We start from the raw sequence: 23,414 nt of genomic DNA, 5'->3' as shown, positions 1-23,414 counted from the left end.
CTAATTAGGGTCCAAAAGCAATTTTTGACTACCATCTATTCATGACATGCTTCATATTGAAGGGTATGATTTATTACAGACAAAAACGACTGATAATTCCTGTTTAATTACTTGTTCAACCTGGGAGATATATGTGCCTGCAATGGATTCTTCATCACCCAGGTAGCCTCTTGCTTCTCTGTCAAATCAACACCAACTCCATCCACAGCTTCCCACTCGTACTTCCAAATCAAATTTGCCACCAAATACTCCAAAAGAATCAAGGACAGACTCCACCCCGGACATATCCTCCTCCCAGCCCCGAACGGGATCATCTTAATCTCTTTACTCCCTGTAATGTCGCACTGCACATTATCTCCATCACTCATAAACCTCTCAGGCTTAAATTCCAGGGCTTCATCCCAAACATTCGGGTCCCTTCCCATTTCTGCAACCATGAAATTCACCATACAGTTCTTTTGCAGCAGATAACGTCCATCCAGAACAATATCCTCACGAACTGAATGTGGAACCAAAAAGTGGCCTGGTGGGTGAAGCCTTAGAGCCTCCGTCACCACCGCTTTCAAGTAGTGCATCTTCGGAAGATCCTCCTCTTTCACCTCTTCGTTGCCAACCCCCACAACCCGTTTAATCTCTTCAACAAGCCTCTTCTGAACACATGGATACTTCACTACATTCGCCATAGTCCACTGCAATGTTACTGACATGGTGTCCGTGCCAGAGTTCACAATCTCCGAGCATTGATCCACTAGTTCTCCATCATTGAAGGCTCTGTTCTCTCGGGGGTCTTCCAAATCCATTAACGTATCAACATAAGGTATCATGGAACCATCGTTTTTCTTATCTACCGTTTCTTGTTTAACCTGTTAAATGGGAGATGATCGATAGTAGACTTAGCGACAGATACATTAATTTCTTTATACATTAAGTGTACGTAGCTAGCTAGTCATATACACAATACATATATATATATAAACATATATGAATGGTGCACAAAATTAATTGTAAACTTTGCCGTCTATGCATTTCATGCTTATATATCATCACTAGCTACAAAACAGTATATGGCTATATGCAGTTGTACGCAATCAATTAATGAACAATTGACACAAGTGAAAATGACAAATATGCAAAACAAACGATATAAACTAGCTTTGACTCCTTTGAGGTAGAAAATTGGATGCAATATATTGCGTTGTATTCAAATGAACAATTGACACAAGTGAAATGAAAAATATGCAAAACAAACTATATAAACTAGCTTTGAGGTAGAAAATTAGATGCAATATATTGCGTTGCAATCAAATGAACATTTGACACAAGTGAAAATGACAAATATGGAAAATAAACGATATAAACCTAGCTTTGAGGTAGAAAATTAGATCAAGTTCAGTTTTATGCTTAAAGCTTGACCTTGCATACTTCGTCTTTTTAAAGAGCATTTATACATAGTAGAAAAATAATTCGAATAAAAAAATAGAAACATAATATATTGGAAAATCTTTGAGCCAATGCATGAAAGGCAGCTAGCTAGAGTTAGGGGTCACTACGCCAGATCCACTCTTGAGTGACGACATCTGACGACATTGGACAACGTCCGTCGCCCAAAACACTTTAAGCGACAGATAACTTAGTTCGTCACTTAAGGAAGCTCTGGAGCGACGGACAGTGAACACTGCCGTCGCTTAAACTCTCTAGAGACGAACATTGATTTATTCCGTCGCTTTAACGTTTTTAAATCTATTTAGGCAGTTGGCCTTAAAGACAAACAGAAACTGGATCTGAAATTGAAAAATGATGCTGCAGCTGCGATTTTGAAGAGATTTGGGAGAAAATTTGAAGTAAGTGGTGTAAACCTTCTTCTAGCTCTCTTCCCATTGATTTGTGAGGTTAGCATGAACTCTATATCATTTCTTCATCTTTTTTTACCATATTTTGTGTTTATTTGAGCATGAATTTAGTGTTTTATAGTTTAGTTTTAATGTACTCATGCAATTGGAGGTTTATTGTAGAGTTTAGTGTTAGGATATTACCCAATTTTAGACCTTGAATTTGGTGTTTTAGAGCTTGAATTAGGATTTTAGAGCTTGAATTTGGTTCATTTTAGAGCTTCAATTTAGTGTTTAAGAGTTTAGTATTAATTTACTCAATTTATGATAAAATCAGTACTTTATTCATCACTTGATTTTGGTTTTGTCCAAGTTATATGTATAGATTAATTTAGTGCATAATAGTTTTTGCATATAGACTTAGTGAATGTGAAAATCAAATATATGCTTTATTCATGAATTTTTTTATTTTAATTTATTTACTAAGTATGTGTTTATTATCCTGTTGAATGTGTGTAAGAGTGAACTCTTGCAATAATTCACCGGTTGCTTTTAACTTAGAATTCCCGTTCGAGAATCACTTGTACGGCATTTGATTCTTGAATTGTCCCATTTTTGGACAGTTTGGGAGAACGTGACTTTGTTGAGCGACCTTGCACTTCATGTGATTTCATTTTTAGTTTTGGATATTGATTTCGACAGGATCTCCCTATATTGTTCCTCAAGTGCAAACTAGGTTTAGATATTTGTGCACTTGGGGAACTGTAGGGAGATGCTGCTGAAATTTTTCCAAAACCAAAATTGAAACTCATGAAAGCAAGAAGCTTAACAAAGGAAGTGTTCTCCTAAATGGGATAGGACCCTAACCGAAGGCATAAGGCGAAGAAGAGCAATAAGAATAAGTATATTACATGCATGTATTGTATATTTTTACTAACTTAATGAACATTTACTATTTCAGTTATGACAGATATTCCAGACAAGAGTTGGATGCAATACCATAGAAGTGATAACAGATACCTTGATGGGATATATCTTTTTGTGAACTGGGCTCGTAAGAACAATAATGGGAATGTCTACTACCGTTGCCCGTGCGTAGATTGTTGTAACCACAAAACGGTGACAGAACACAACTTGTATGCACACTTGTCTTGTAGGGGTATAATGAGCACTTATACAGTATGAGACCATCACGGTGAAGTTTCAAATGAAGCAAGCATGAGTGAGCTTCGAAGGCGATACATTCAGCAAAGGGCATCTTCTAGTGGTGATGTCGGTCCTTCCATGAACCCAATCACAGAGCTTATTCATGATTCTTTCCCGTATTACCCCGGATATGATCCTCATGCAGTAGATGACCCGACTACTGATGGTGAGCCTACGTTTAGTGATGTTGTAGATGATGATTATGAAAAGTATGATAGGCTTTTACAGGAAGCCCAGACCCCATTGTATGATGGCAGCACTGAGACAGTTTTGAGTGCCGTCTTAAAAGCAATGCAATTGAAAGTAGATAATGGATTGTCTGACAAAAGTATTAACGACATATGTACTTATATCAAAGACTTGCTTCCTCCTGGACACATTTTTCCCCTTAATATGCAAAGGATTAAAAAGATCTTGAAAGATATCGGTTTGGGTTATGAAACAATTGATGCATGTGAGTATAATTGTGTGTTGTTTTACAAAGATAACAAAAGTCTTCATTATTGTCCTAAATGCCTAACTCCAAGATGGATGCCACATGAAGAAGGTAGGAAGAACACTAAAATTGCCCGGAAAGTGATCCGTTACTTCCCTCTGACCAAAAGGTTGAAGCGTTTGTACATGTCACCGCACACTGCAAAGGCAATGAGGTGGCATGGAGAGAGGCGTGTAGATGATGATGACTCTCTCAAACACCCGGCAGATGGAGAGGCATGGCAACATTTTGATAGATCATTTCCTGGTTTTGCCCACGACACTCGAAATGTGCGTCTTGGACTTGCAACAGACGGTTTCAATCCTTTTGGAACAATGGGAACCTTGCATAGCACGTGGCCTGTTGTTGTGATACCGTATAATTTGCCTCCATCAATGTGTATGAAGAAGGAATTTAATATGCTGGCTTTGTTGATTCCAGGTCCTAAGTCTCCAGGAAAATGTCTTAGTGTGTTTATGGAGCCATTGATCGACGAGCTCATAACATTATTCACGCATGGAGTCCATACTTTTGATCGGTATGACGGATCCACTTTTATGATGAAAGCAGCAGTTTTGTGGACAATCAGTGACTTTCCAGGTTTAGGAATGTTGGCAGGCTCATGTACCCATGGGTATAAGGCGTGTCCTATTTGTTTGGATGATGTTTGCTCAGAACACATATGTGGGAGGATGGTATATGAGGGTCACCGCAGATCTTACTGCAATGGTCTGATTTCCACCAGGGCCCCCATTCAAAGGAAAACTGCAGCTTGTTGTCGAGGGACATCGGCAGTTGTGTCTGGTCCAATGTGCCGATGAAGAAGCATTCATATTTTCATCTGGACGATGTAGACAGGGCTGTAGTGCCTCATTTTCTGGAGGTAAGTGATTTTTCCCCAATCGTGTTTTTATTCTGTGTTTTGATCCAAAAAATCAGCCAGTACTAATGTTACAAAATTTGTTTTTGTAGACAAACTATGAATTACCGAAAGACGAATTACAAATGTTGGAGTGGATTGACACTGAGGCGGGAGCAATATTCAAAGATTGGAAGTATGACTGCCAGAAACACTTCTTGGCTAACAAAGAGCACTATTTGGACAAGGGACCTGATGTTGTTCCTCTTGAGTTTTTGCAACGGCCAGAGCAGTGGCAGTGGTTGGTAAAAGAGTGGCAAAGGCCAGCATATGTTGTAAGTCATCTCACCTTATTGCTTTAAACTGTTCTATATTCTGATGTATTAACATTGTCAACTAGTGACTAACTCTTTGTTTTTCTTGTTTTGAGGCCGTGTGTGAGCGCAACAAAGCCAATCGAAACAACAAGGCGGATCCTATCAATCACCACTCCGGTTCACGGGCTATAAGCTACAGAGCTGAGGAGCATCTCAAGAAAGGGCATCTGGCGCCCTTTTGTGCTGCTGTGATGGACGTGTATGGACCAGAACCAAATGCAAGGGAAGCGTTGGTGAGCTTCTTCAACAGAATACTGCTAGTTGGTTGTATCATTGACTACTTGACTTGTTGAATTAATATTTTTGTTGCTTCAATATTAATCAATGTGCATGTATGGCAGGAAAAAATGAAAACAAAGTTTGACGAGAAAAAGAGAAAGCGAGATGAGTCAAACCCGGGAGCAGTGGAACCCATGTCACATCCAGACGAGATTGAAATCATTGAGGAGGGTTTCGGACAGAGGAGGGGCACGGCAGTAATAGGTGAATTCCTATCTTATAAATGTCTATGAGATTATTATTAAACTGCTTCTGTATTTTGTAAAAGTCAATTTGCAGTTTTGTGCCATTACTTACTGCTAGGCTGCTATCTATATAATGATTAATATATTGCAAATATGTTTGTCAATCTTGTTATTAGTAATACTCATTGGGTTTGTGCCTAATGGTTGTTTCTTATTTGCACTTTGTTGTTCATTTAGGCTAATATAGGAGCAGTGGAAATGATAGGTAAATGCAGAATATGTACCTATTGCTTTAAGGTTTCGCATTGTTTAAACTTGTTCTTGTTTACAGTTACTTGTATTGCCCAAATTAATTTACTGCATTGTTTACAATCTATTATTGTGTTGTTTTAATGACATGTGCGGGAAGAGCCCTTAGAAGGCCTGCAAAGAAGAGTGGAGGACCACGCCAGTTTGGAAGCTACAATCAAGATACGCTGGAGGAATTGAGGATTGTAAGAGAGGAGTCTCAGGGCCACAAAGAAAGAGCCGATCGTCTATTTGCAGAATTGGCGGAGTGTAAGGCAACATTTGAAGCGCGTTTTGCACTCTTGGAGGCATTTTTGCCTGCTACACAAGCGCCGGGTATGGTAGGTAGTACTTCATAGGTTCTAGACTGTTGTGTTTAGGGTGTCAAAGTACATATTTTTTGAACAAATGTGTATGGTTGTTAGTTTGTGGAAGTAAAGTACATATTTTGCACACTTGCGCTAGTTTTGTACTTCAAGCTTTGAACAAATGTGTTGAAATTCATGGTTCTATTTTCTTATTAAATTCATGCACACTTGGTAAATTGGTTGTGTAGACAGGGCTGCTGGGGCTGGGCACACTTGGTTGGTCAATTTTTTTTTATATAACAAAAAATGCTAAAGCGACGGAGTAACAACTTAGCCTCAATCCCAACTAAGCGACGGCCTTAGTACAGAAAAGGTCTGTCGCCTAAACACTCTACCGACACAGGGTCGTCGCCTAAACAAGGCAAGGGTCTCGTGGCCTAAAAGTTTCGCGCCATGAAATGTCGTCGCCTAGGATAGATATATTCGTCATGAGAACAAATGTGCGACGGATACTGGTGGCGTCGCCTGTGTCTATTAGGGCGACGAACATTGGTCATGTCGTCGCTTTAGATATGGAAGGACGGACTTTAGGCGACGGTCTTTAGGCGACGACGATGGCGTCGCTGTAAGAGTCTAGCGACGCATATCGACTATAGGCGACGTCAATTGATCGTCACTTAAACGTATTATGGGCGTAGTGGGTTAACCTACAAGTAGCAGTTTAGGGAACTAGAGCGGTAATGAATTTCAAACATTATATATAGCCCTAAGTGAACAAATAGAAAAGAGCAAATTAACTTATCCCAGAGTAATTTTCACCATCACCTTCTTTCGTGCTTGTATGAAAGGGAGCAGGAGGAGCTTTTGTTGCTTTCGAATTTCATAGAACTGATTCCAACCCTTGCGGAACAAAATCTTGTTCAACCATCTCGGTCCCAAGTTTAGGGTTTGGAAACCTCTAACCAAGCCGAAGATATAGCGACGCTGAACATGGATGATCTCTTTCATCTTCGCCTCATCCTCCACCTTCACACCAAAAGCCATATACACCAACAAAGAAGTAAAGGAGATCCGGAAGTGTTCTAAAACTTCCACGACCCCTCCGTTTAATGATACTGACTGATCGAGACGGTTGAGGAGGATGTCTAAAGCCCATTTCCGGGAAGAAGCGGAGGACTTGAGCCGAGAGGTGTTTAGAACCTCGGACATGAGGTTTCGACGGAGGAGACGCCATGTTGCGCCGTAGCCGCTGCTGAAGATGACACGGTTGTCATTAGTGATGAGCTTGGTGATAGGCTGGGGAGGAGGACGGTCCGCACAGACGGCGCCGTTTTGAACCAAAGCTTGGTGGGCGAGTGAGTGGTCGTTGATGAAAACGGCGGGGTGAGAGCTGAAGGGGATGGGGATGGGGATGGAGACAACAGGGCCATACTTGGCGTGGAGGCCAGCAAGTATGGGTTCGATTCCAGAAGCTAGTTTGTGGAGCCATATGAAATTTCCGATTATGGGAATCGAGGTAGGTCCTGGCGGTAAAATAGGTTCGTCGAGTTTGGTGTAGGGTTTAGAGGGAGACAGAAGGGATTTGAACAAGAAAGTGAGGAAGAGGGAGAGGATGAAGATGGGAAACCACATAATTTCCATGGTTCTGTTACTTCTCTGTACGTAAATCAAGTGCTTAAGGTAGGTGTATATATAACGTATAGAAACTATAAAAAGTACACATGCAACAGTACGAAGGAGCAGATGCCATTTCCATTCGGCAAATCATGATTCATGTGCTAATTATATGTAAGCTTTTATTAGCTTCTCTAGGTCAAATAATAGGGGCGTTGCATCAGGTCTGATACCAAGCTTCAAGTTAACATAATAAAATTGCATTTTCTGCTCAAAATAGTCAAGCAATAATGCCAAAGAAGTATGGACAAAATTAACAGAAGTGACCATCTATAGTGTCTCTCAACTAAATTTTTTCACTATCTAACAGAATGGATAACTGTGAACTCCAAGCGTGCCAAATATTGTACTACAAGGATTTAGATGATATATATGTTTGCAAAGGCCTTAAATTGGTCACTTTAAGTAGAATGTTGGCGGCTATAGAAATGGGAAAACTCTGAGGTCCTGGTGGAAGAGCTAAGGCAGAAAGGCTTCATGAAGAACATTGACGTGATGATCGATGTCGTACTTAAAGCTAGCAGAGGTCTGGGGTTGTTTACTGGCCTCCAAATAGCTAGCTGTTGGGACTTGGGATTGATATATCAAGCATTTGACAGTGAAGATTGATTCGCCTGTGTTGATTAACCTCCTACAAATTAAGTACTGATATTGAGCTTCATCAACCTTGTAACTTTACAAAAGAGATGATTATGACCCTGATAATTTAGCTAAAAGAATATTGATCAAGATCCGGGAACTAACAGCTTCAATATCAATCAAGTCGAGCTATATATCTTAGATGAGATTGATGGCCGGCGTAGGCCTAGTGATGTATTTTTTTTCCTTTTGTAATATCTTTGGCTGTGTCATTAATTCTTAGTTTTTAGTTTTCTTTTGTTCGGACTTCAGGCCCCGTGTAACTAAAAAAAACAAAGATAAGTCGAGAAGAGCAACATTTCAACTGCCATCACAATGACAACATTGATGCCGGTGGCTGCCATATATATATATATATATATATTTCAGTCAAACATCAGATTCTTAGGATTTAATATCCACCATTTACAGATCCAACCCATTAACTGAGTTATCCAATTTGCAGACAAATTTCCAGATGTCATACTAGACAAGACCCAATTACAAAGATATCTTGGATCATTAAATTACATAGCGGATTTTTATCAAAATCTCCGAAAGAAATGCAAACCCTTATTTGACAGATTAAATAAAAATCCTCCTCCATGGACTCTTACTCATACATCTATAGTCAGAGAAATCAAGAATCATGTTAAAACATTACCTTGTTTAGGAATTCCTCTTCTAGATGCTTTTAAAATAGTTGAAACTGACGCTTCAGACATAGGATACGGTGGTATACTTAAACAAAGAATGTCTCCTACCCATCCTGAACAAATTGACTGTCTTGGTTGACTTGGAGCTGCTTCACTGTGGGCTTCTGATGATGAGGAGCAATTATCTTCATTATCTTCGGCTTCATTATTTTCTGAAAGATTAGCAGCCTGTTGTGATAGAGTGACTGCTTGTTGAATGAGTTTGTCAGCCATTTTTTGTAGCTCTGATGCTGTGGTGGAGGTTGACTTTGAAGATGTAGACCTTTTTGACTTATTTTTCTGACTAGAGGAGGATGGTGCTTAGGCCGTGTTGGGCTGGACTAGGCTTATCGCAAACGGCTGGTGGGCCAAAATGACTTCTGAAGGGGATGATTTGATTGTGACCTGACCATGTGTTGACTGGAGCTGTCTTAACTGTAACTTGACTGAGAGGATTGTCTGCAAATTCTTTTTCAAATTGGGTGAGAATTCTATCGGTGTTTAACTTGTCCCACCATTTAACTAGATAGTTTCTAGAAATACAAATTTCATTGTGAAAGTCGTAATTCCATTTTAAGATCCAAGGAATTTTGTATTTGGATATGAACATGAGTGTTGGCTCAAAATTGTCTTCGTAAGTAGTATGGGGAATTGAAGCTTCAAATTTTTTTACTGCTGATTGAAGGGCAGGAGGAAGAATATCATAAGAAGCACCAGGGTACTCCCACCATTCTCCGAACCATAAAGGGAACTGGCGAATGAATTTACTGTCAAAATTGATAAACCAGGAATGACTGAAATCTTGTTTTTGATGGAGGAAAATTTTATTCCAAGCATCAATATAATCATGATAGGTACATTCAAAGATTGGGTGTTTGGAAAAAGCATCAAAACCCCAATCAGATAATGGGATAACTTTTTTAATATAAAGGGAATGATACAAAATTTTCTTTGTTGGATCTTGATTTTCATAGATGGCTTTAATTGAGATTGACTCAGAAGTAGTGAGACAATTGTGATAGAAAGATAATAGTTTACCAGGAGGATAATGGTTGATTGGACCATAGAAAAGTTTTGCCATAGCAATTGGTGATTTTAACTGTATTAGGGACGGCTCAGCAAAGAAACAAAATTCTCTAGCCCTGAACTAATAAGGTGATGATTTTGGATGATAGACAAACGATGGGGGAGGTGGAGTTATCTGGATTTTGAAAGGATCATATTCATTGACTAATGCTGACTGGTAATTGGGTCTAGGTTGACTCAGAGTAGTTCCTAGTGGAATGTATCTATTTGTGACTGGCAGAAGAGTATGACTTGTATGAGGAACAAGACTAAGAGATGAGGATGATTTAGGGTTTTCATCTTTTATTTCATTTTTTACTGGGGAGACTTTTTGTGGTGATGGTGACTCAAGGTTTACTATTTCTTTTTCGGCCATGTGGAAGCCGGGAGAGTTGAACCGTCACATGATGAACCCATCAAAATTCTCGGGTTAGAAAGTCAGGGTTATGATAATCACTCCCTTTGATGAATGCAATCTCAAAATCAAAAATACTTAAAATTCCTTGCCATTTGGCAAAAATCTGTTTACTAGCAATATTTTGAACATCTTTTTCTAACACATCTTTCGCGCTTTTACAATCAACTCTGCCTAAGAATTTTTTATTTAATAAATCATTTTGAAATTTACTGATACATAAGACGATAGATAAAATTTCTTTTTTTATTTTACTGTAATTAGACTAGGCCGGGTTCCAAGCTCCAGAATGAAAACAGACAATTTGTTCAGGATGGGTAGGAGAAATTCGTTGTTTAAGTATACCACCGTATCCTATGTCTGAAGCGTCAGTTTCAACTATTTTAAAAGCATTTGGAAGAGGAATTCCTAAACAAGGTAATGTTTTACCATGACTCTGGATTTCTCTGACTATAGATGTATGCGTAAGAGTCCATGGAGGAGGATTTTTATTTAATCTGTCACATAAGGGTTTGCATTTCTTTTGGAGGTTTTGATAAAAATATGCTATGTAATTTAATGATCCAAGAAATCTTTGTAATTGGGTCTTGTCTAGTATGACATCTGAAAATTTGTCTGCAAATTGGATAACTCGGTTAATGAGTTGGATCTGTAAATGGTGGATATTAAATCCTAGGAATCTGATGTTTGACTGAAATAGTTTTATTTTTGAAGCGGATACCACTAAACCGTTGTTTTTTATAATAGAAAAGAATTGGTGAAGATGTTTCCAATGTTGATCAATAGACTGAGAGAAGATTAGGACATCATCGATGTACACATAGGAAAAGTGACTGTAAGGATTAAAAATGTCATTTATAATATTTTGGAATTCACTGGGAGCGTTCTTAAGACCAAATGACATCACATTCCATTCATAATGGCCGAAAGGAGTAACAAATGCAGTTTTATATTTATCAGCTTCATTGATTAGATTTGCCAAAAACCTGATTTCATGTCAAATTTACTATAAACTGCTGATTTATTTAGCCTGTTGATTAAATCTCTTTTGTTGGGAATAGGGTATCTGATCCATTCTAGGACTATATTTAATGGTTTATAGTTAATGATCAAACGAGGAGTACCCCTTTCAAGCTCAGCACTTTTTTGAACATAAAAGGCAGCACAGGACCAAGGAGATTTACTAGGTCGAATTATTCTTTTTCTGAGTAATTCATTAATTTCTTTTTGCAAAATTCCATGATTTCATGATTTATCTGTATTGGTCGGGCTTTGGTAGTGATATTACTTTCGTTGAATTCTCTTATATATGGTAATGAAACGATATGTTTTTTCCTATGCCAAAAAGCCGTAGGAAGATCAGAACATAGTTCTTTAATTATTTTTTCTTCAAAATTTTTAATTTTACTTTGAAGAGTGGCATCTTGAAGTTGGTTGTCAATTCTTTTAAAATTAATTTCTTCTTTGAGAAAACTAATTTGTTTAGTTTTTGTGTGAATATAATTGATAGTTTTTGTAACTGAATTTTCTTGTAATGCTTTTAGAGTATGAATTTCAGGATTTGAAAGAAAATTAAATTTGACTGGTTTGTCAAAATAATAAGTAATGATTCCATCATAATTAACAAGGAAATGATAAATTAAGGTAATAAATGGTAGACCTAAGATGAGCCTATCAGTTAGGTTTTTTACTAGGACAAATGATGTTTTTTAACAAACTGTACTCTGGCAAATATGTGCTCTAGGGATTTCATATTTGATATTCATTTTTGAACCATTTGCTGAACTGAGAGATTCTTTAGATTTTTCAAAATATTTTGAAGGTATTAAACCTTCTTGGATACAATTAAGGTCGGCTCCAGAATCTACAAGGGCTATTGTCGTGAGTTCAAAATCTTTGATTCTGAGTTGGATAGTGGTATACCATTTTTTTTAGTTGAATATGATTAATAACACTAAGAATATTTTGTTCAGATACTTCTTCATCATTTGGGATTTTATTTTCTTCATCTAATATTTCATTAACTGGAGGGTTCTCTAGGTTAGAAAATGCATCATTTGTTTTAATAATGTTTAATTCTTGTTTGATATTTATATTATCATCTATAAGCTTAGAATGAGATTGTTGTAAAACATGAATTTCTATTTTAATGTTCTTAATTTCTTGTTGTAAATCTTGGATGGTAATTTCTTTTTTACTTTTGTTAAACTTATAAAATATTGAGGTAAGGCTGACTTTTGGTGGGGGAGTTTTATTAACATCTTCTTGGGTAATTAATTTTTTTAATTTTTTGAGGTACTCAGTTTTGAAGTCAGGATTATCAATTCTAACGATTAAATCAATTAATAACTCTTGTTGTTATTCTTGTTTAGAAAGAACCTTAATTGTTTTGCGACAAGCATCATTGCAGCCAAAAGTGATTTTTTGGGAGGGGGAAGATCCTTCTTCTGATTCGAAAAAAAGAGAATCATGATAAGGATCTAATATCTTCACTTATGTCATTCTCTGAATCTGTATTTCTTAATTCTAATACTTTGATTAGATTCTCTTTTTCAACTGATGTAAGTGTTAATTGATTTATTATAGTTTTAACCTGACATTCATTTGCAAAGTGACCAGTTTTATGACATTTAAAGCATTTCGTTTTACTTTTGTCAAAAGATCTTTTCTTTGAGTAAGATTTCGGTTTTTTGTTCCGGTGTTTCTTTGGCTTATTTTTTGAATAAAATTTGTCTGGTTCAAAATTTTCTCTTTTGTTAAAATATGGTTTGTGACGACTAGATCTTGAATGATGAATAAATTTATTAGATGACTTTCTTCGTCTAGAGGGAAGTAATGATGGTAAGCCATATTGTTCACAAAAATTTCCTAACTCATACTTGACTAATTTCTTTTCTGATTTTAGTTGGGAAGTTAGTTTCATATCAATACACATTTTGATGTATTCTTTCTGTATAACTGTAATTATATTTCCATAGGTCAAAGAGTCATTAATTAATAAATCATGTTTCATTACTGAGGACTTGTCTAATTTTATGTGCAAAAAGTTTGGGAAGACCATTTATGAATTTTTCTTTCCAAAATGGTTGGTTACTGTCATTTCGAAGCATTACTCTAGATATGAAAACATCTTTGTACCATTTAAAATCACTTTAAGGTTGGACATTTTAAGTTACTAAGTTGATCATGAATTCGAGAAGTGATATGACTCGGAGTACCTATAAAATGTTGAATGATTGTATAAAATAAGGTGTTTATTGCATCTGAAATACCCATATTACAACATTCATCAAAGATTGGGGTTCCATCCGGTTCACATTGTATTGCATGTTTAATATCAGACCTTGCATCAGGAGTGAGATGTTTTTCCCACCAAGAATGCTGCATTCCAGTGAACCCAGAGGATAGAATATCAATAATTTCGGGTTGTGTGAAGTTGTGATTCGTGATGTAACTATTTTCTGCCATGGACATGTGATGTAGTTTATTTAATATTTCTTTTTCTGATAAATTATCAATGTTCCATTCATATGTTTTGTCAAAAGAAACGGCAAATTGTATATTTGAATGAGTGCTTGGTTGAATATCTATTGGAAGTGGTCTTGCAGTCCAATTTCTAGAATGTTGTTTCTTTGACCGCATTATTCAATCAATATTCAAAGTTTGGAATGTCTTGTCTAATTGGGAAATTATGGTTGAATCGCTATCAGAAGTAGAATCAAGAGTTTGTTTCGTATTGAGTACAAAGATTGTATTAGATGATCTTGGTTCATTTTTTAGATTTTTTAACTCTTTTACTATTTTTGAATTGAATTTGTAGGCGTGATAGTCAGTTTACTGTTGAAGTGAATTATAGGAGATTCTGCTTTAGGGTTAGGTAGAATGTGAACCTTAGATGTAACATGATCAAGTGTTGTTTCTATTTTGTCTAATTGTTCTCCAATGGTAACTAAGTAATTATTTGTGTAATTATTTTGTTCAATGATTTTCTTAGCATCTGGGTAAAGTTCTTTAACTTTTGGATCTTCAGAAGGATTTTTAAAAGGCGATGCTAAGACTGGGCTTGATTTGTGATTAAAGACTATAGTTTCTGAAGGAGGATGACTAGAAGAAATAGTGTTAGTTTGAGTTGAATTAGGGATGACAGTTTGCCATTTTGTTTTTGTTAAAGTTTGAATATTTTTATGTTCATTTAATTGGTCTAGGAAATCAAGAAAGAATATTTCAGTTTTTGTTTTTTGCATTAAGTTTTGCCAATCTTTAAATAATTGTTTTATTTGATTTTCAAAAGGAAATTTCATCCTAAAGAGATTTCTTCTAAGGATGTTTTCTCTTGCATTCAAATGAGTATCTAATTTAGAATAATCGATTTTGAATAGTTGACTAAGCATATTTATATGAGGATTTTCTGGATGAGCTACAATAAAATCTGAAGTTGTTGGAGATGTTGGAGAGTTTGCCTGTCTTCAACAGTTGTGTTATTATGATTTTCAGTCTCAGTATAATTTGGGTAGCTGACTTGTTCATTTGTTCTTATACTGTGAATTCTTAAATTCTGAACTTGTTCTTCTAATTCTTTTATTCGAATTTATCTGATGACATTATCGAGTTCTATGTCACGATCACGGCGAGATATTGAAGCTGCAGTGGTTGAGCCAGCAAATGATTGCTTGGCAGTTGTAAAAGAATGCCTAGAGGAACTTCCAATTTCTTGAATTCTTGGTGTTTTGCTAATTCTTGAATTTCGAAAGTTAATTCTTATAGTTCCATAGTTGTATTGATGAATAGAATCTAAATCAAAAAGATTACATTGAGTATTTGTTGGTTGATATTCATTGGTAAGAGACCATTCAGTTGGAAGATGGACATCCGACCATCTGATAGTTTGTGGAACAGTGATATTTGCATTATTTTGACTGCTTTGAATTAACAGGGTTTGGCTCTTAGGACTTCTATTAATGGCTTGAAAATTCATATTTGTGCTAGTAACTTTGTAATAGATTCGGTAGATTAAAACAAGAGGTTGGGTCCCTTCAAGGATATTGTATCCTGAGGTCTTAATGTTTAAAGAATGTCTTTAAAATATGAGGATCACTTAGGCTGATTGAAAAATCTGGGAAATAATTAAAGTGAACTGGTCCATTAAAAAGACTTGATTCGATTAAACCAAGGGTACTGTCAGTGAAGTTGGTAAACCTTGCGTCTCTTAAGCATAAGAGAATGGAGGCATTAAGACCAAGTCTTGTTAAAGGCTTAATACCAATTTGAACTAAGCCGATATGAAGGAAATGGTGACCATTTTTCTGATGGTTTTTAATTGAATCTGGACTGAGAAGTTGGCAGGTTTCATGTTGTTTACTTAAGGCATATACTTGTTCTACTAATTTAATGTGGTGTTTTCCTTTAAAGGCGGCAAGATTCTATTTCTTTCTATAAATTTCACTTGTAGGTACTCTAGGTATGTTCCAATCATTAGGGTCAATATTATCATTTGACTGGTATTCGATCTGTTCTTCATTAACAATGTCTGGAATCCTATTTAAGGAGAAACTAGACCCTCGAGAGGAGACTGAATTGGATTTGAAAAGTCTGCTCATTGTGCTAGATGAAATGGATCTGGTACTAGACTTAAAATGATAGAAAACTGACTTCAAAATACTTAGACCTAAGAGTAACACTCTTCTCTGCTCCGCTCATGCCTCACTCGGGACTTAATGTTTGGACCTGGAAAACTTCCTGTTTGGTTGGAGAAGAAGGAAACCCAGAACCTAGTAAATAGAAGTAAATTCCTAAAGTTTTAATAATAGAAACAGAAATACAAATAAGTAGCACAATAAATAGAGGATTTAAAGATTCAACTCAAGGACCACTCTAGGAGGCTAGGCCTACCAATTAGGGATTGAGGAGTGTTAATAAATAGATCGACTTAGGATCCAAACTTAGGAAGCAGAGCCTCCACCGGGGGACTAAGAGGTTTAAAAAGCAGAGATTAATTACTTATAACTCTTACGGCTCTGATACCAGAGACCACGGAAGCATGTATAATAAATTTTATTGATAATTACTTGATGACAGTAATATTACAAAATGAAAGCTAAATTAATTTTAAAGGTACTAGAGCAGACGAACTGATTGCCTATATATAGGGCCATTCCACTAAGGAATCCTTTTTTTTTCCTGTGAAAGAGATAGCTCATTAACTAATTTTTCGACTACATTTTAACATCTCTACCGTTCAACTTTTAGGGTCTAATGTGTAAATCACTCCTGTAATATTTCAGCCAAAATGGTGATCGTTAAATTATGAAACTTGGCGAAAGCAATGGGCGCACCAAATTTGTCAAACATGAACCGTTCATTTAAATCACGGTTTTGAATGTCTTAAACACCTCCATTTTGGCTAAAATTTTACATATGTGATTTACACATTATACTTGAAATGTTGAACGGTGGAGATGCTAAAATGTGACGAAAAGTTGGTCAAGTGACTTATCCATTTTTTAGACCCCAAAAAGGGATCCCTTAGTGGAAGAGTCTTATATATATATATATATATATATATATATATATATATATATATATATATATATAGTCTCTATCCAGAGTGAAGCTTCACTCTGAAATTACAGAGTGAAGTTCCAATTTTTTTGGCACACTTTTCGGTCAAATATTTTCACCAAAAGCGATTCAATATTTAGGTATGCTATTCAAGATCATCTCTACAAAGTTTCATCCAATTTGACAATGGTTTGAGCTTTCAAAATTGAGATTTACACGAACGGTTGACGTTGAATAGTTTTAATTCATTCATTGATTTGATCTAATTTCAATACCTTAACGATGTCTGAATTAGATGAAATTTTGTAGAGATGATCTTGAATAACATACCTAAATATTGAATTGTTTATGGTGAAAATATTTGACCGAAAAATGTGCCAAAATTGAAACTTCACTCTGTAATTTCAGAGTGAAACTTCACTCTGTAATTTCAGAGTGAAACTTCACTCTGTAATTTCAGAGTGAAACTTCACTCTGGATAGAGACTATATATATATATATATATATATTTAAGTTTATTTTAAAAAAAACCTGTCAGCTTGGTTTCTGCATTATATGTTTGATCTGAAAATGACGACGTTTCTCATTACAACGTATAGACAATTCACGACCTTGACTTTCACCTAAATAGTGTTTATATGTTACGTACCCTAATTTTTTGGTTCTGAACATTTGTTACCATAGCTTTGTAAAACTTGCCAATTTTCTACCTTATGGTTTTTGTTTGTCTATTTGGCTAGACATAAGTCAAATTTTTTATATACTCTACACATTTCAAGATTAAGCAATCTATTTATTATTTTATTTGAAGTTTCAAATTTTGTTATTTGCTACAGAGAACTTATATATATTAGTATCATGAGGTGGTAGCGAATTGACAATTTTAAAAATGAGGTAGTAAATTTGCAAAATAAAAATTAAGGTGGTAAATTGACAGAAATAAAAGTAGAGTAAAGAATTAGTATAATTAAAAGTTAAGATAGTAAGTTGACTCTTAGGTAGAACCGTAAAAGTTAGGGTAGCAAATATTGCAATGAAGCTGGAACATATATATATCACAAGCTAAACCAAAATGTTTGACAGTCTAAGCTCTTAGATTCAGTATTTTAAAAACCATGTACGTAATATATGTTCTCGCAATATTTATACTCTTATAACTCAAATTATTTTATTTTTACTATAATGTCACTGAAAGATTAAAAAACTTAATGAACAAATTATCCCTATGATTTAATTCAAACAATTGTAAATTATTTTAATTATAAAAATAAAATAAGTCATCCCATGAACCCATATCTTTTCTTCCATTATGTAATAATTAACCAACTTCTTAAAAAAACATGGTTGGCTATTTGTTTTCTTTTATTTTATTTTAATAAAAAATTATTTGTTTGCACATGCAAAGCATGCGTGAGAGTGACTAATTTTTTTAATGATAAGAGAAAAACAATCAGACTCGAAAGCTTTCAAAGATCATTAACATTAAAACTTGCAAGCCGGCGTTTTATACACTTGCCTCTTACCTGTGAGTGTCTTATATACAGGAGTTGCTGGTGAATTTTCTTTTGAAAATGTTTCTTTTTCTTATTGCATTGGACCTGAAACTTTTTGAGCAAGTTTTAATAATAGGAAGTGTCAAATAATTTGGCATTTCAAAACTTCCAAATTTAGTTAGCACTTACTAATAATAGTAGAGATAACATGTTAAACTTGTTGCTGAAATCAATTAAACGATACGGGATGAGTGATTGTGACTCACTACTTGAATCAGTGGTCCTTGTGATGAAGTAGTAGTTTTGATTTGTTCGTGAAGTAACTTTTTTCAAATGCCTCTTCTTGTTTGGAAAGCATGCAGGCAATTTGAAGTTTTTTAACGAGAGTTAACATGAAGAAGATCGAGCAAGATCGTCTTACACAGAGAAAATAAAATCAAAGTGGCTCAATTCCTAACACGTATCAATAGCTCAACCAACAAAAGAATTGACAGAGCAATCAAAGGAACTTGATAAGTTATGCAAAGCAGCATCAATGTATACAACGCGCAAATATGCAGAGTTGTTAAGCGGCCACCTAGACCAAAGTTGATTGGCAGTAGCGTCTGCAGTAATCGCGCTTGGGTCTCCGGCTGGCCACCGGTGGCTCTGCTCCGGGCCTATCGCATGAAGACCACACCTCTCAAATTCGTGTATCCTCGTCAATGTGAGTCTCTTTCCGCAGATTTTGGTTCTGGGTTTGATTGAATGATTAGTCCAAGATTGAAACTTTCCCTGAATGTACGTACATAAAGTTTGTAACTTTATTTGTGATCTTGATCGTTTTTGTTTTTGGGTGTGCAATCGTTGCAGTGTGAAATTTCCCATAATGTGAAGAGGCGATGATTGATGAAGATAGTAATGGTATAGTTATCTAGTTGATGTGCCGTGGGCTTAACTTAATGGTTGTGAAAGAGGTCAGTGCTTGAGCTTACATTTCTCTATCAAATCATGCATGTCAAATTATTGTACATATTGTTGAGGACTTGAGGCATCTATGATTTTGTGAAAGAGGAGGCTATACTGTTTCTGTGAAGTCAAAGCCTTTCAGACAATTTGTGGGGTTCAAAGTCGACAAAGCAACCATTGAGATAACAAGCCCTTATCGAGGAAGAGTTGCTCAGATTAAGTACATTGAGAAGGTGAGAAAATGTCTGCACCTTAGTTTCCTCTTTCAACTGTCGGTCGGAGGCGAGAGCTTATTCCATACACAGCCCGTGTATAAACACGGGTCAAAAAACTGACGTGGCAGTTAAATTAGAGAGAAACGGTCAACATCTTATCGTTAGTCAATAGATCAAATTTCGGTTAATTTGCTTTTACCATGAGCACGCCAAACTCACCTGGAGCTCTAATACATATTCTATATTTCCCCAGATCTCCATCAGCCGCAATATCTTGACTCAACCTCCTCAGATTTATTTCTCTAAGCCTAATGACTGATCTATTGCTTCAACCGAGGGCTTGCATGTGCCACCAACAACGAACCGCTCGAAAAGGGCCTTCGTTCCCTTCGGCGAGATGATCGAATCGAAGATCATCAACGACCGCGAGACCGGGAGGCAAGGAGTTCGGAGTCGTCACCTTTAGCGACGACAAGGCCATGAGGGAACCAATCGGCGAGGGTTTTTACAGATCAGTCATCGTTGTTCTGGTTTTTAGTATTGGGTTTGTAAGAGTTGAAACAAATGCCATGGAGTATGGTGGTGGTGCCGTGGAGGCAAGATGTCGGAGATGTCGCCGCTTCGACCATGCCAGGATGTCGAGGACAATGAAATCATAGCCTGAAAGTCTGGGCATCACGGTGAGGGAGAAGTTGATGAGGAGATCGACGGAGGGTGGTGTCGGTGCTTGAGTAGACAGAGGTGATGCTAGTTCCAAAAGAGGGCGGCGGGTTTGATTTGGAAAATAGACAACTTAATCATAGAAGATGACGAAGAGAAAATATATTATTAGGGTTTATGTTTTGATAATTGTTTTTTTTTAATTATAAAGTTTAGAGTATAATTCTTTAATTATTGAATACATTGTTTTTCTTTAAAAACTGTTTCAGATAATTTAAAAATAACTAAAAGTCTATGAAAGGACACGTGACACATCTGTAATCACCCCCACCTCATTTTGTGTTTTATTTTTCAATTCATTTCACACAATTAAAAACTCTTTAAAAAAACTTCCATGAAAATTACTATGCGCTCTCAATAACGCACTATATCTACTCATGTAAAATTTTGCGGATAATTAAATTCGGCTAAGATGGCTTTTTCGGAATAATTGAGAAATAAAGAGTTAATTGTGTGGATCGAGACCCAAACATTAGCAAAAACTGATAAATTTTATACCATAAATATAGAATACTATTGTGATGATATCCTACCGTTCATTTTTCCAAATTTTATTTCGGCAGTGTATTAGTTTGTAAATATATACATTTTCACAAAACAAACTATAAAGGTTATGCAACATTAGTCGCCCATTATGATTCCCATGATTAAAAGTCAGAAATGAATCTTTGACCGTTAGATGTGATCGTCACACTGAAATATGGTTATCGTACGAAATTCACCGCTTTTCATTTTATTTCAGTTTTTGATCTATGCGGTCAACCTAAATTAACACAATATCTTCCTAAAGGGAGCCGTATGCACGGTTGAAACTATTTTCAAATTTTTACATGCGTCAATAAAGCGGCGTATCACAAAAATGTTATAATTTTTGGAGAATAGTTTGAGCTTTTGTGCTATTTTTTATGATTATACGAAGACTTCAGATCATTTGAAAATAATTGAAAGTCAAAGAAAAGACAAGTGGCGCATCTGTGGCCACCCATTTGTCCACCTCATTTTGTATTTGATTTTTCAATTAATTTCTCAACATTAAAAACTCTTTAAAAATAGCTCAGCTGCCTAGAAAATTCCACAAAAATTACTACACACTGTAAGTGATGTGCTCTATCTACCCATATTAAATTTTGGGTATAATAATATACGGTTAACACATCCTTCCTTAAGAATAAATGAAAAATAAAAAGCTAATCGGGTGGATCGAGACCCACACGTTAGCAAAAAATGATGAATTTTCTACCACAGCTATAGTAAACTATGGCAATGATATCCTACGGTTGATTTTTCCAAATTTTATTTTGGTAGTGTGGTTAGTTTGTAAACATATACATTTTCACAAAACAAACTATAAACGTTATGCAACATTAGTCACCACGTTGTGATTCCCATGATTAAAAGTTGGAAAATAAAAACTTCGACCGTTAGATGTGATCGTCACACTGAAAATATGGTTACTATACAAAATTCACCGATTTTCGTCTTAGTCAGTTCTTGATCTACGCGGTCAACCTTAATTAACACAATACCTTCCTAAAGGGAGCCATGTGCACCGTTGAAACTATTTAAAATTTTCACATGCATCAATAGAGCGGCTTATCACGAGACCATGATAATTTTCGGAAAATTGTTTGAGCTTCGAAGCTATTTTATATGATTATAAGAAGACTTAAGATCATTTGAAAATAGTTAAAAATCAAAGAAATGACACGTGGCACGTATGTAGTTACCCATTTGTCTACCTCATTTTGTGTTTAATTTTTCAATTGATTTCGCGACTTTAAACACTCTTTAAAAATAGCACAGGTGCCCGAAAAATTCTGCCAAAATTAATACGCACTCTGAGTGACGTGTTATCTATTTATATTAAATTTTGTGGATAATTATATTCAGGTACACAACCGCCCTAGGAAGAAATGAGAAATAAAGAGCTAATCATGTAGATCAATACCCAAACATTAGCGAAAATTGATGAATTTTGTACCATGGCTATAGTATACTGTGATAACGATATCCTACGGTTGTTTTTTGCAAATTTTATTTCGATTTTATTGTTAGTTTGTAAGCATGTACATTTGCACAAAACAAACTATAAATGTTATACCATATTTCACGAGACTAAAATTCACAAAATGAAACTTTGACCGTTGGATATAATTGGCACAATAAAGTATGGCTACAGCACGAAATTCACCAATTATCGTTTTCTTTCGGGTTTCGATCTACGATGAACATACTACCTCTATAAAAGGAGCCGTGTGCACAATTAAAACTATTAAAAAAATTTATATGTGTCAATAGAACGGGTAATCATGAGATAGTGATAATTTTTGTAGAATATTATAAGCATCGAATCTATTTTTTATGATTATAAGAAAATTTCATATTATTTAAAAAAATAAAAGTCAAACAATGAACACATGGCGCGTCTAAAGCCACATATATGTCCACCTCATTTTTTGTTTGTTTTTTCAATTAATTTCGCAAGAATCACAACTTTAAAAACTTTTTAAAAATAGCTCAGGTGCCCAAAAAAATCCATAAAAATTACCATGCGCTCTCAGTGACACGTTCTATCTGCTAATGTTAAATTTTGTGGATAGTTATTTTCGAGTAATACAACCGTCCTTATTAAAAATAAAAAATCTCAAGAAATAAATAGTTAATCGTGTGAATCAAGACTCAAATATTAACGAAACTGATGAATTTTCTAACACGATTTTACTATGATGGCGATATCTTGCGGTTAAATTTTCCAAAGTTTATTTCGATGTAAATATATAAAATGACTTGTTTTAGTTATTTTTTAGAAAGGGATTTAATCATAGGATTTTACAACCTTTATTTTCTTTTGACAAACCTTTTTTATTTTATTTTTATACTTTTTCTAGTAATTAATTTTTTATTTACCAAATAGACCGAGAATCAAAAAAAATGTGTGCCTCCACTTTCAAAAAACACCCATTAAAATGAAAAAAAAAGTTTTTTTTTATGTAGGAAAAAAGACATTAAAAACACCATAAATTTAAAGAGCTCAACAATTGAATTCATAGATAGAATTTAATAGTAAAGCTATGACACATTTGCCAGCTCCGTTTGTTCTTGATGCGCTTTTTAAGCTTGACACCTTTGATAGTCAACAAGCATATCCGTAGTCAGAATTTAACCTCATCTTTATTGATTTCTATTGGTTTCATTGCCAACTCAAAA

At 35.5% G+C, this 23,414-nt stretch overlaps 1 protein-coding gene across 1 annotated transcript; it reads right to left on the bottom strand.

Annotated features, from left to right (window-relative positions):
• LOC126801189 (cytochrome P450 89A2-like) lies at positions 1-7,438 on the bottom strand. Its single transcript, XM_050528658.1, has 2 exons — positions 6,632-7,438; positions 1-863 (listed from the first exon to the last, which is right to left on the bottom strand). The coding sequence occupies exons 1-2, from the start codon at positions 7,436-7,438 to the stop codon at positions 108-110; spliced, it is 1,563 nt and encodes a 520-aa protein (XP_050384615.1). The 3' UTR covers positions 1-107.
• Between the last annotated feature and the right edge of the window lie 15,976 nt (positions 7,439-23,414).

This window comes from Argentina anserina, chromosome 6, assembly GCF_933775445.1.
Source record: "Argentina anserina chromosome 6, drPotAnse1.1, whole genome shotgun sequence".
Classification (NCBI taxonomy): domain Eukaryota; kingdom Viridiplantae; phylum Streptophyta; class Magnoliopsida; order Rosales; family Rosaceae; genus Argentina; species Argentina anserina.
Note: the sequence above shows the minus strand (reverse complement) of the source record. Positions and strands in the feature narration are given on the sequence as shown.

Excerpts from the sequence above, each read along its gene's own strand:
- LOC126801189 (XM_050528658.1), bottom strand. The coding sequence starts at position 7,438 with ATGTGGTTTCCCATCTTCATCCTCTCCCTCTTCCTCACTTTCTTGTTC. Across the intron at positions 864-6,631 it reads TCATACAAGCACGAAAGAAG|GTTAAACAAGAAACGGTAGA; the intron begins GTGATGGTGAAA and ends CCCATTTAACAG.